Source organism: Mastigoproctus giganteus, chromosome 12 (assembly GCF_048544385.1).
Source record: "Mastigoproctus giganteus isolate SK-2022 chromosome 12, ASM4854438v1, whole genome shotgun sequence".
Taxonomy (NCBI): domain Eukaryota; kingdom Metazoa; phylum Arthropoda; class Arachnida; order Uropygi; family Thelyphonidae; genus Mastigoproctus; species Mastigoproctus giganteus.
In genome coordinates this window covers 23,231,245-23,245,339 of record NC_143586.1, presented here as the reverse complement: position 1 = coordinate 23,245,339, position 14,095 = coordinate 23,231,245, and the positions used below count along the sequence as shown (strand labels likewise).

Sequence of the window (14,095 nt, the reverse complement as noted above, 5' to 3'; positions counted from 1 at the left end):
TCTTGGAGACAACTGTTTTATACCTCGACAAGCGCTGGAGAAGAACTGTGCATGTCCCTGCAGCAACAATGAACGCCAGTTTAATGACTGAATAACGTGCCTTCACATGCCTCACTGCACGCATAACTGTATCCGTTAAGTTCAAACTCTGTTGAAGAAGAGACACGATTGTCTCGAAAGCTCCAAAGTATTCATAATTAAAGATATTTACTGGATTTACACTTATCTTATTTCATTGTACCATGGATCCCAACAACAGGCCCATTTATACTTATGTGCTATTAAAAATAGAATATTTTTCTGTCTTTCCATTAAGGGACGTTCTGTTCTCTCCATTAACAGCATCAAGACTTATACTCTGAGCACCTCCGTAGCCAGGTGAGCAGGAGCAGCAGTGCATAGCACATGCTTCTTGATTAGACCGGGGTTCGAGCCCGTGAGCCACCAAATATGGAGGATGCGGAAAGGTCAGGGAATGACCACCGCATATCCCTGGAGCAATATGGCCTTAGTTGCTAATGCTCCTAAAAACCAAATAACAACAACTTATACTCTGTGGTATATGCTACTCACTGTCTAATGAGGGACCAGTAAGTCCTGAAATAGCTGTTATGGCAGTATGTTGGAATTTTTAAATTAATAACAGATTTGCTTCATTTGGTGATGCTGTTCAGTTTAAAAATGGTATCAGTAATTTAGGTTGACTTATTGATAATGATGGCATTTCTAAAATGATCTTGAGCCCAATTCAATATCAGTGAAGGAAGGAAGGCAAAAATAAAATGCAGAGAAGAATGCCATTACCACATTATTTCAAAGCCTGCATTGAAATAAAATCCCTATGCCTTTACTTAATAATTTGCTGGTATGTAGACTATTTTGCAAGATATTTCAATAGTTTGTAAGCTGCTCTTCTTTCATAAAAGAATTAGCAGTTTAAAAGTTAAAGCTGTTTAGTTACTTGTACAACATATTTCTTATTACATTTTCAGGTAAAGAAATACAGTTGAAACACAGGGCTCCAGTTATTGCTATTAAAATAATGGATGGTATTGGACGTCCATTACCCGAGCCATTAGAAGTAAAGAATAACAGGTCGAAAGCTCCAGAACTCATTGGGAATCATAGGGTACTAATATGTTCAGAAGAGCAGTTCAAAGTAAGTTTCTGCTTTATTCCAGAAAAGCAGTGATAGTAATAGTCAAGTTTCAAAGAAAAGAAAAAGCCAGAAAGTTCTGAGTAGTTTTTAGAGTTAGATAGAAAAAAGATAAAGCAACAAATGAATTTTACAGAATTGGATAAAGAGATCAAAAAAAGAGAAGAGTCCAGTAATTCTATATAACATCATTTTTAATGTAAAATCAAATATGACATAAAAATGACTGTTCAAAAAATGACAAATTGGAAATGCCTCTATTAAGAATTCTAAACCAAGAAATATTTTGGTAAAGAGAATAACACAAATCCATACTTTAATTTGTATTGGGTTATTTTTTTAATTTATTTTTATTTTTATTTATATTGTATCTCTTTACTGAAATATTCCTTGTTTGATTTCTTAATACAAGCAGTCTCCAATTTGTCAATTTTTGAATTGTAATTTCTATATATTATAATTTTAAATTCTAACTATAATAACTTTAGCTTATTCTCTCCTTAAATAGGTATTCACACTTTTTTGATAACATACTTAGACACCTTAACATTAAAGACCTGGATGACAATATACAACTTGTTTTCATGCTAACAAATATTGATATCCTTGTTTTAACCAAGGGACCAAGGGGTTGATAGTGACATTTGAAGCCTGTTATCTCCAATGGACCATGCATTGATCACTGAAACAGAGGGTGAGGAACTTCCATCAGTTTAGAAGTTCTGGAGGAAACATTGCAGAATCATAAGAGGAAGTCACTCTGGTCATGATGATGAATAGTGTGTTGTGGAATATGTGATCAGAGTACATTTGGTGTCCCTAAAATCCAGTTACAGACTATGAAATTGGAAAATAAGAGTGGCTTTGAAGTGAACATAACTGACATGGTGGAAATGCTGGAATTGCACAATGCTGATATAATCAGCAAGGATCTGACTGAGTTGGAGCAGCGTTGGATAAGAGAGGTTGGGGAAATGCAGTCAGCACCGCATGTAAATAATATTACGACAAAGAGGATCAAGATTGTTTGCTTTGTTTGTGAAAAGGGTGGACATTCTCACTAAAGATGATCCAAACATGGAATGGAGGAAGCGGCAGCAAATTCCTTCGAGGGTTGATCTCTTCACTGTTTTAAAAAAAATAAAAAAATAAACTTTATCAAGAGATGCAGCAGAATTCCTTTTAGATTTCTTTCTGTCCTTGGTTTCTTAAAATTAATGAGTAATACAAGTAAATAATGTTCGTGTATACATATAATACATAATGTATTTTTAATTGCTTTCCTATTTTAACATTGATTTAATTTGTTTTAAATGAGTAATTAAGTTTGCAATTAAGGTTACTATGGAAATGAATATCTACTTTATAACAAAAAAAAAAAAAAAACCTGTTCTGGCAATACAATAAGGTTAGAGGAACTTAGTTTTACAGTTAATCATTCCAGTGGATACAACTGTTAACCATATTTAGCCGTACACATTTTGAACATAGACCACCTCTACCTTTCAGTAAAAAATATTTTTGTCATTCAAATATCAGTAAGTATATGGAATATACAGGGCTAGTGATATAAATAAACACTCTTTGAAAAACACTGGAGAAATATAGTATTTTCCTATATTGAATATAAAATGCCATGAAGATATCCTATTTTTTTTTTTTTTTTTTTCCACACATAAAAATAAGAACATTTAGCCCTAATTAATTTTACGCAGCCCTCTTAGAAAAAATGACTTACTGCAACGAATAGTTTATAGTCATTACTTTTTTGCTAAAAGAAGGCGATAACTTGAACTGCAGAGATTTAAACTAAAAAAATTTATTTTATGTGAGAGTTTACATCTCTTGTTTAATTCTATTGAAATTTTATTTTAATTTGTAAATTAGCATAGTATATTTATGTTAGTATAATAAAGTGTGGCTCATATCATCCATTAGCAATTTGGCCTGGCAATCAATATTTTAGTTGTATTGCTCCCTGGCTATAGCCACAATGGGATTGTATACCATACTTCTAGATTACTGGTATCAATAAAGATAATTTATTTTAGTATTAATATTGGCAAATGATGCAAGAAAGCAGCTTATACGCCAAAAAAAAAAAAAATGACAACTCTTCTCACATCACCTGTCCATCCCCCTCTAATAGTTTGTCCAATTCTTCCCTGAATATATTAAAACTATCCAGGGCTAAGGTAAAGAAAGCCAACACGAGAACGACGAGAAAGTCTGATAACTTAGTGGAAAATTAGTTTCCAGACTCTAGCGCTGCTCGTTCGGTAAACAGATGGTAGGTGTTATCGGTCTGGAGCCAAAATCGAGAAGGATATATTGCTTGACAGGTAGGCATGGCAAACGATGAAATGATTGGTGGTGGGTGCAACAGATGACAAGCTACTGTGTAGTCATTGGTTTGCATTATACTGTGTATTTATGAGTAAAGAATGGTGCATAATAGTTTTGTGATGAACGGTAAACAGGTAATAGTAGTGATGAATCTTTTAAAGATGGAAGAAATTTGTAAGGAAAATAAAACGGTTGATTTTTTTGATGAAAACTAAATTAATAAAAGTTTCGTTCTGTTCATTTTTATGTTTTTCATTATGTTTCTTTCTCATTATTAAAAGCAGATTTTTGGAGTTCATGAGTGTTTTTACTATACTGTTGATTTAGGTTTGGTTACAAAAAAAGTTTCTTTATTTTTCATTATATTTCACAACCCGACCTTAAAAATAAAAGTACAGTAATAAAAAAAATAATATTTTGTTAATAAACAATTTATGCGCTAGTCCACCCATGATTCTAAAGAAAAAAGATTAGGTTACCCCCTCCATTTCGAGAGGTGTTTAAGCTCCCATGGGATTCAAATGGAGGTGACCTGACCTTTTCTCACCATTAGGGCATATTATTCCTTGAGGTTGTCACAGACATTCTCTCAGATATGCCAGACAAGCTGTACTTGCTACCTGGGAGTCTAAAATGCTGATGGAACTGATGTTTGGGTGACACTCAAGCTAAGTGGACCCAATTTCGGAGAAGTCTGGACGATCTGTGACAGCCAGATCCTCTGCCTGCACCTTCATAATGGTGGGACTGTTAGTAATCCTGGGTATAACCTCCATGCACAAGTACATGGTGGGTGACCACCCAGGTGTGAACCAACGTAAGCAAGGGTCAACGTGTGGCGCCCACACCACATGGAGGAACGCCGCCCCTCTATGTTACCAGGCAATACTAGGTAGTAGATGACTCTCATCAACCGGTGCAATACCACCACTTTGCTCATTGGAGGCTTGAAGTGGTGGAATCCATGTTTAGTCTCTAGAGCAAAGTTCTGGTCAACCCTTCCCTATCTCTTCCATCATGCAGTATGATTGATGACTTTTGAGGTTATGATGAACATCGTGGCGAGATCCAATATTCCTTACATTTCGAGGGTACAGCTCTAAAACGGTGTTCGCAGGCCGGCCGCTAGTTAGTACACCAGACCGAACCTATTGGTAACTATCTAGAAGGCTTCCGGATCAGCTATCGTATAATCTTGCTACCTCTACTCTGCCAGACAGTGACTGGAGGGAGTCCGAGTAGTGTGTATGCGGGGAGCATTGTCGAGGCCACATTATGTCAAGGATCTGGGTATATTCTTACCATATGTACGCCGTATCCAAAAATTTCATTACTTCATACAGCATGTCCCACCTACTTTTTCTTACTATTGAATACACCATGAATTGTCAAACTAATAGAGCAAGCTTATCTGCGAAAAGATCTAAACCTCCCAAGCACTTCCTAATTCATTTCACAAATATACGTGGTCTCATTTATAATCTCAACGATGTCCATTTCCACTTGCAGTCTGAAAAACCCCATGTACTTTTTCTGACAGAATCTCAGTTATCAGTTGATTCAACTACTGCTCATCTCAGATGCCCAAATTATTCGTTGTATGATTCCTTTCGCCTCAAAGGTGGTACTTGTGCATATGTCCATTCTGATATTCCCTGTCAGACACTTGGCAATTTGGAATCTCCTCTCTTTGATCTTTGTACCTCATTGTGTCAAATTTATCTGTTGTCTCTACCGCTCTCCCAATTCCACCAATCATTTGGAGCTCTTTGACTTCGTCTCTTTGCAACTTGACTTTCTCCAGTCCAACTTTCCTAACAGTGAGGTAATTTTCTTGTGATTTTAATGTTCACAACTCCTGCTGGCTTCCATTTTTTAGTCACACCGACACAGCTGGTCGAGATGCTGAGGCTTTTGCAGTTACTAATGACCTTGCACAGATTGTTCATTTACCTACAAGAATACCAGACAATCCTAATCATACAGCCAATACGCTTGATCTTTTTCTCACAAACAACCCTTCTAAGTACAAGGTCGAAGTGAGAGGTCCTTTAGGCACTTCAGATCACAACTTGGTGATTGTCTCTTCTCCAATGGAACCTTTATCTCATGGCTATTCCCAACCACGTGTTGTTTGGCATTACAAGAACGCAAAATGGGATGACCTGCGAGACTTTTCTTCTTTTCCTTGGTTGGATTACTGTTTCAAAACTTCTGATGTGAATGTTTGCTCAGATCGTATCAGTGAAATTATTCTTGCAGGAATGGAATCCTTTATCCCACACTCCGCTTTAAAATCTCGTCCTTTATCTAAACCTTGGTTTTCCAATAAATATGCTAAGGCTGTTCAAGAGAAGAATGTTGCATATTGTAATTGGCGTGTTTCTAATTCTCCAGTTTCATTTTCTGCCTATACCAAAGCTCGCAACAATTGTAAAGCAGTTATTAATCAGTCCAAACTAGAGTTTGAACAGGCTAAGAGTAGAAAACTTGCTTCTTGCCCTAATGGTAGCCAAGTATTCTGGTCTCTTGCCGCAACTTTTGCCCATCTCTGCTCCCACCTCTGTCCAAACCAGATGGTTCTGTTGTAACTTCAGCCAAGGATAAAGCTGACCTGCTAGCATCCCATTTTTCTTCCAACTCATGTATTAATGATCTTGGTAAAACACCTCCCACCATTCCCAACACACTCCATTCAATGCCTCCTGTGGTCTTCTGTCAAAAGGATGTCAGAAGGATTTTGAACAATCTGGCTGCTAAGAAAGTTCCAGGTCCCGATGGTATTTCTCCACTTGTTCTCAAAACCTGTGCTCTTGAACTTACTCCTGTTCTTTGCGCATTTTTTTCATTTCTTATTCCAAAGGTGTTTTTCCTTCTGCTTGGAAATTTGCTCATATCCATCCAGTTCCTAAAAAGGGTGACAAATCCCTCCCATCCAATTATCGTCCCATTGTAATTACTTCTACTCTTTCTAAAGTAATGGAGAAATCAATTAACCACCAACTCTTAAATTACCTAGAAACCTTCCATCTGATCAACAATCGCGAGTATGGATTCCGTCAGTGTCGATTCACTGGTGATATTCTGGCTTATGTTACCCATTTATGGACAAATTAAATGGAAAGGTTCGGTGAAACCCAAGTAGTTGCTCTTGACATCTCAAAGGCTTTTGATCGTGTTTGGCATAAAGGTCAGCTAAACAAGCTTCCATCTTATGGTTTGCCACCTGTTTTTAGTAATTGGTTATCCAGTTTTCTCTCTGATCGCTCACTGAGGGTTATGGTAGATGGCTCTGTCTTCTAACTTCTCCACTAATGCCGGTGTCCCCCAAGGTTCAGTTCTTTCCCCCACTCTTTTCCTCTTGTATATTAATGACCTTCTTCCATTGACTGGAAATCCTATCCATAGTTTTGCTGATGATAGCACATTGCATTCTACTTTCCATTTTGAGAAACCTTGTCCTGCTCAATCAGCTTCAATTTCTCGAAAATCTACTACCAATTCCTTAAATGCCGATTTTCAGGTAATTCTCCAGTGGGGCAAAGACAACTTAGTTGATTTCAACCCTTCTAAAACTCAGTCTTGTCTTATTTCTCGCAAAAAGGATTCTTCTGCTCCTATGCTTATCTTTAGTGACACTCCGATTTCTAGGCAAAATGGTATATCTCTTTTGGGGATTACCCTGACTTCTAATCTCTCTTGGCTCAAGCACATTACAAATATTGCATCCTCTGCATCTAAAAAATTTGGTTTTCTCTTTCGCTCTCAGCGTTACTTTACTTCCAGACAGCTGCTCACTCTGTATAAATCGCAAATCCGCCCTGCCATGGAATATTGTTCCAACATCTGGGGTGGTGCCCCCAAAACCTCTCTCAGGTTTCTTGATTCCATTCAGAAGAGGGCAGTTAGGTTAATTAATGATTCATCTCTAACAGAGTCTCTCCACTCGCTCTCTCATAGACATACTGTTTCTGCTGCATGCCTCTTCTACAGATACTTCCATGGGCACTGCTCTTCTGAATTAGCTTCTATAATTCCCGCTCTCTCTTTCAAAACAGTCTGAATACGTGCCTCTACCAGCCAGCATCCATTTACTGTCCAACTTCAAACTCACAGAACCAACTTTTCATCTTCCTCATTTATTCATTGAACTGCCGTTTTCTGGAACAACCTTCCTTCATATATATTTCCTGATAATTACAGTCTACAGAAGTTCAAGTCCAATGTCAACAAATATCTCCTTTAGTCTTCTCAACCTCCAACCCAAGCACGGTACTAAGTACTATAGGTTCTAATTTGGGCTTGCAAACCGGTTTTATAAACCGGTTAAATCCGGTTTTCATATTGAGTTGTTAAAACCGAAACCGAACTTCTAAAACCGGATTTGAATATTTTTTTAGCTAGCCCTCGAATATAGTTTTTTGTTACGCACATTTTCTTTTGTTTGTTCGTTTATCTGGATCGTTCAACTGCTTTATGTTTTACACATGTTTTTTTATTTTATTTTATGTTTAGGTACGAATCTCATGGGCAAGTGGCCCAAATCTAGGATGTGGGTACCTTTTTATCTTCCCACCTGCATCTTTTGAAACTTGCCTCATTTAGACTCTTCATTCAGTGCTTGCAGGAGTGACGCATAGTATTGTGCATTTGTTATCTTCAATATTTTTATTTAAAATTGTCGGTGATATAAATTACTACTAATTAATATTTATTACTCTTAATATGTCTAAGATGAAATCAGATGTATGGAATTCTTTTGCTCGAAAAACAAAGATGAAGCACAATGTTCGAAATGTCAGAAGATAATGAAGTCGTCTGGAGGATCTACATCATCTTTGATGTTGCATTTAAAGAAAATGCATCAGATTGACATTAAACAAGATAACGGTGAACCTTCCGTAAAAATGGTAAGAACATTAGAAAACTTTATCGTTAAAAAATCTATGGAAGAAGAGATTTCAAAATTAGCTGCTTTAGATGGATTTTCTTTTAATTCAATTGCCAAGAGTGACGGAGCAATATGGCCTTAGTTGCTAATGCTCCTAAAAACCAAATAACAACAAATAACAAACAGCCAAGAGTGAGTTTATACAATCAAGCCTTCACCTTCAGAGAAATAAATATGATAAATTACCACCAGCCTCAGTGAATGGAATTAAAAATATGGTTCTGAATTATTATAAAACTAAGAAAGAAGAACTCATTCAGCATTTCTAAAATTCATTGGTTTTGGGTGCACGGTATTCATTGACTCTAGATGAATATACGTCTATACAAAATAAAAGGTATGTGAATATAAATGTGCATTCAAAAGACAATCATTGGTCGTTAGGTCTTATTGAGATTAATGGTTCACTTGATAGCAGAAGAACTGAGCAAATTGTGAATGGACACTTGAAGGAATTTGGTTTGAACTTGGATGAGGATATTGTTGCCTGCACCACCAATGGAGCAGCAATGATGATTAAGTTTGGCATCTTACGCCTAATCATCAACAATGTATAGCCCATTGCAAATTACGCCTAATCATCAACAGTGTATAGCCCATTGTATACATCTGTCAGTTATAGATGTACTTTATATAGTATGAATCAGAGCTGTAATACTCAATATGTTCTACGTTGATAATAATATTAGTAAATTAATAAGAGGAGTTTACCTCAATATAGTACGTGGAACACTTCCGTATGATACCCTCCAGAAATTAAAACGGAAAAAACGAAAAAATCGACAACTTACCGGTCCATTAAAGTAAAATATAAATAATTAAAGTAAAATATAAATAATTAAATAATCAATTTAACACAATTCAAAATCAATTCAAAACAATTAAAATTCAAATTAACGCAATTAAAAGAATAACGAAAATATTCAAAACGATCTTCCTTCCTGAAGCTGACAATGCTTTTCGACCGACTGTCGTGATCACAGGAATGAAAATCACCGAATCAGGCAAAACCTGCAACATAAATAGTGATTATGTGTCTTCGCGCATGCGCGTAAAGGTCCACGCATCGGAGATCAAATATGGCCGCCGAACATTAACAGAATTCTCGTGTAATTTAATTTCAATGGTTTCTGCAATTAATAGTCGCGTATAATTACGTTGAACGTTAAGTATTTTGGCCTCGTTAAATAAAAAAGTATGTTTTTCGTTAATGGCATGAAAGGCTAATTCTGACGCTGCTGAACGAGAAGCACGAACTGAGGCTTCGTGTTGATTTACACGAATATTAAGAGAAAACCGCGTCGAACCCTGATAAGACGAGTCGCAATCACCGCAAGAAATGTTGTATACTAGATCATTAATTTGTGTTGCGAACGCGGAAAGAACCGAGCGATTGTTCAGTATAGTGTGTAACTTCCGTATAGGCCTAGCTATAATTTTAAATTCGGTATCTTTAAAGAATCTGTTAAGCTGTTTGTGCCACTGTTCAACGTATGGGACAGAAATAAAGTATTTTTTGATATTACTATTGTTGATTGGTGCAGTATTTTGTATCCTATCCTTAGCTTGTACCCTAATTCGATTTATTGTGTTAATGGGATAACCCCTGTTCAAGAATCTGCTAGTTAATATTTGTATTTCTGAGTCCAAAGCAGAATCGGTCGTTGAATATTTATAGGCATTTAGAAATTGATTAAAGATAATCGATCTTTTGTAGGTGAACGGGTGGTAGCTATTATAATGTAGAAGCATACCGGTGTTTGTGGGTTTTCGATAGATGCTAAATTGTATTTTGTTCGAGTCCCGGGTAAGCGTGAAATTTAGAAAGTTTAATGATTTAGTATCCGTATCTTCCCTTTCCAATGTAAATTTGAGTCTAGAATGAATATTATTAAACGAATGTAAAATGTCTTGGATAGTACTACTATCGGTAATAACTAGAACATCGTCTAAATACCTCCCATAGTATGTGATACGGGGACGAAAAGGTGTCAAATGTATCTGCTCAATCGTTGAGAGATAGATCTCTGACATTAAGCCACTCAGGCTCAAACCCATTGGTAATCCAAAAATTTGTTTGTACACCTTGTCTCGAAAGGTGATGTAGTTAGCCTCAACTAATAGTTTAATTAAGTGAAAAATTTCCTTAATAGGCAGCTTCGTATAATTAGTCGGTGTCGAGTTTTTATTTAACATATCCCAAATAATATCTAATGTGTATTCAACGTTTACATTCGTATATAATGATGTAACATCTAATGAGAATAAATTGTCATTGTCGCCGAGTCTACAGTCTTTAAGATTATTAAATAATGTATCGTAATTCTTAATCCCAAATTGTATAACCTGTCTAAAAGGTTTTATAATGTTATATACATATGTGGCTAAGGCTGAAAATGCCGAGTTCCTGTAGGAAACAATAGGTCGAATCGGAAATCCAGGCTTGTGTAATTTTACCTGACCAAAAAGTGCAGGAATATTGTATGTTCTGGACTTCAATTCCTTCAACTGAACCATAGTAATGTAGTCGTTTTTACGATATGTGGTTAACGTTTTATTGTATTGATTTACCAAATTGGTAAACAGTGTCGGGTCCACTTCACGATAAGTGGAGGTATCAGACACAACTGAATCTAACTTATTAATATAATCATGTTTATCTAGTATTACCACTGTGTCTCCTTTATCTGCCCTCTGTATAATAATGTCCTTATTTTCTCGAAGTTCTCGTAAAGCTGAACTGTCATGTGTATTCAATTTAGGAAGTCGCGTTTCTTTTATGTTATTCACTACTTGGTTAACTTGTTGAATAAATACATCTTTTTGTGGAACACTACGAAGTCCAAATTCAATATCAATTACGCATTGTTTTTTTGGCAGCTTTCGAGGTGGTAAATTATAATTTAATCCTTTGGATAAAAGTGAAATCTGGTCCTGCGATAGTGTACACGAGGAAAGATTTGTAACCTGTTGATATGTCGGTTCGTTGGATACTGGGTGAGGGGGTGTTCGTGAACTAGCCGACATATTCTGTGGTAGTGCGTTATGTGTCTGTGGGGGGGATGTCACCCAACTCGTGTGAACTTGGTCGCAAGCTCGCGACAATGTGTTAGAATTCGCATGAACGTGTCTTGAACTATTCGATAATGTTTGCAACTTATTAACGTGTCTGTTTTTTATCTCTGAGGCTTGTGCTTCCCGTCGCAAATCTATGGAGGTCTTCAATACAGACCAATCGTTCGGATGTAGATAATTTTTTAATTTATCGCGAAGCTTCCTAACCTGGGAAAGGTATTTTTGTTTATCCGAATATCGAGATTTTAAGGCAAGCTTAACAATATTACGTGATGTCGCCAGTGATAGTTGTTTTATGCCTGAAATTTTTTGATTTAAATTCACCCTGGCAAACTTCGGAACGATGTTGTTTTGAAGGCAATATTTTAGGAAAGAAATATGGTAACTTTGGGCCGAGTACCTTAGTGTAGATTTAATGTAATTTTGTACCAAGCCATTCAAAAAATCTCCCATAATTGTGTGTATCGATTGTATACTACTGGAGAGACAGGAAGAGAATGGAATAGTCAATAAGAGTTTGGAAATTAATTAGATAGTATGAATCAGAGCTGTAATACTCAATATGTTCTACGTTGATAATAATATTAGTAAATTAATAAGAGGAGTTTACCTCAATATAGAACGTGGAACACTTCCGTATGATACCCTCCAGAAATTAAAACGGAAAAAACGAAAAAATCGACAACTTACCGGTCCATTAAAGTAAAATATAAATAATTAAAGTAAAATATAAATAATTAAATAATCAATTTAACACAATTCAAAATCAATTCAAAACAATTAAAATTCAAATTAACGCAATTAAAAGAATAACGAAAATATTCAAAACGATCTTCCTTCCTGAAGCTGACAATGCTTTTCGACCGACTGTCGTGATCACAGGAATGAAAATCACCGAATCAGGCAAAACCTGCAACTTAAATAGTGATTATGTGTCTTCGCGCATGCGCGTAAAGGTCCATGCATCGGAGATCAAATATGGCCGCCGAACATTAACAGAATTCTCGTGTAATTTAATTTCAATGGTTTCTGCAATTAATAGTCGCGTATAATTACGTTGAACGTTAAGTATTTTGGCCTCGTTAAATAAAAAAGTATGTTTTTCGTTAATGGCATGAAAGGCTAATTCTGACGCTGCAGAATTGAGGTAAACTCCTATTGAGGTAAACTCCTCTTATTAATTTACTAAGATGTACTTTATGAAAAAGCAATCAATTATGGTGCGACAGTCTCTGAGTCTCCCAAAGACAATGAAGAAAATGAAAATAATGAAGAAAGTAGTGATGATGAAGAAAGACAGCAAGGCATGCTTTATCAAACCGACATTATTACTGATGAGTTCATTTATTTCTTCAATCCAATGGCTAATATTGCACAAACTATTAACAAAGTCAGAAAAATTTGCAAGCTTTTTCGAAAATCACCTACCTAAAATGACATTACAAAATTTTGTTAAAGCAAAATTTAATGGGAAAGAATATAAACTTACATTAGATTGCAAGACTAGATGGGATAGCACATTCTATATGATTGAGAGATTTTTGAAATTGAAAAATTGCATTCCAAATGCTCTGTGCAGTACTGTCAACTGAAGCTGTGTCTGATGATGACTGGAAAACACTTGAATTGCTTTGTGAAACTTCGCGACCAGTTGAAATGATTCTGAAGGCTATGACCTCAGAAGATACAGACTTACTTAAAGCAGAGTCTTCAATAGAATTTCTGCTTGCTAAGCTTGATACAGCAGAAAACCCATTTGCTTTAAAGTTTCACCAAAGCCTTTTGCAGCGTTACAATGCAAGACGAAATTGCCAAACTGTGACTTTGCTGAGCTATCTACACAACCCCAAAAAGTTTAGGAAAGAAGATTCAGGTTCAAGAACTTTTGATTTTCCAAGTAAGCAAGTTTCTAAAAAGCGTGCTGAAGGGATTTATCAGAGATTATTTGCAAAACATTCCAAAGGAGTCTTAGCGTTGAATGAAGAAACTGAAAATAAACAAACTGTTCTTTTAGAAGAAAACAAAGACTCGTCTAGTTCCGATGTCGGAGATACACTCATGCGAGAGTATGATAGTGTAATAAAGAGATTAACTGAAGAGCCTTCAAAATATCCGAGTGAATTGGAAATCTGCAAAGAATTTAAAATTTTGGAGGCAACTAGCAGTAGAAGTGAAAAGCTGGAGAAAGTTTATAGAGCACTGCTGACCATTAAACCAACAAGTGTCCAATCTGAAAGAGTGTTTTTGATCACTGGTCTCTTTAACACAAAAATAAGGTCAAGTCGATCAGGAAAAATGTTTAATATACTGTGTTTTTTAAAGGATCATTTTCAGAAAAAAGCTGAGCAATAAATAGTAAAGTAATTTCCCCAAGCTGTTTATTTATTTATTATTATTATTATAGGGCTTATTATTTTTTTGTTTACTATACAAGAAGATAGTTTTTATTCAAAGGATTTGAATACAATTTGTAATTTTGTATAATCTCAAGCTGGTTACCTTTTTGGAGCATTTTAATTTTATTTTATTATTTTTTTTTTTCACTATAAGAGGTGATAGATTTTGTT

General features: G+C 35.8%; 1 protein-coding gene across 1 annotated transcript in view; it reads left to right on the top strand.

Annotated features, from left to right (window-relative positions):
* LOC150076780 (lethal(2) giant larvae protein homolog 1-like) overlaps window positions 1-14,095 on the top strand; it is a 227,416-nt gene that overhangs the window by 145,674 nt on the left and 67,647 nt on the right. Inside the window, exon 14 of the mRNA XM_090386649.1 lies at window positions 993-1,159. Coding sequence (XP_090242775.1) covers window positions 993-1,159 — 167 coding nt within the window. The remainder of the gene's footprint in view (window positions 1-992; window positions 1,160-14,095) is intronic.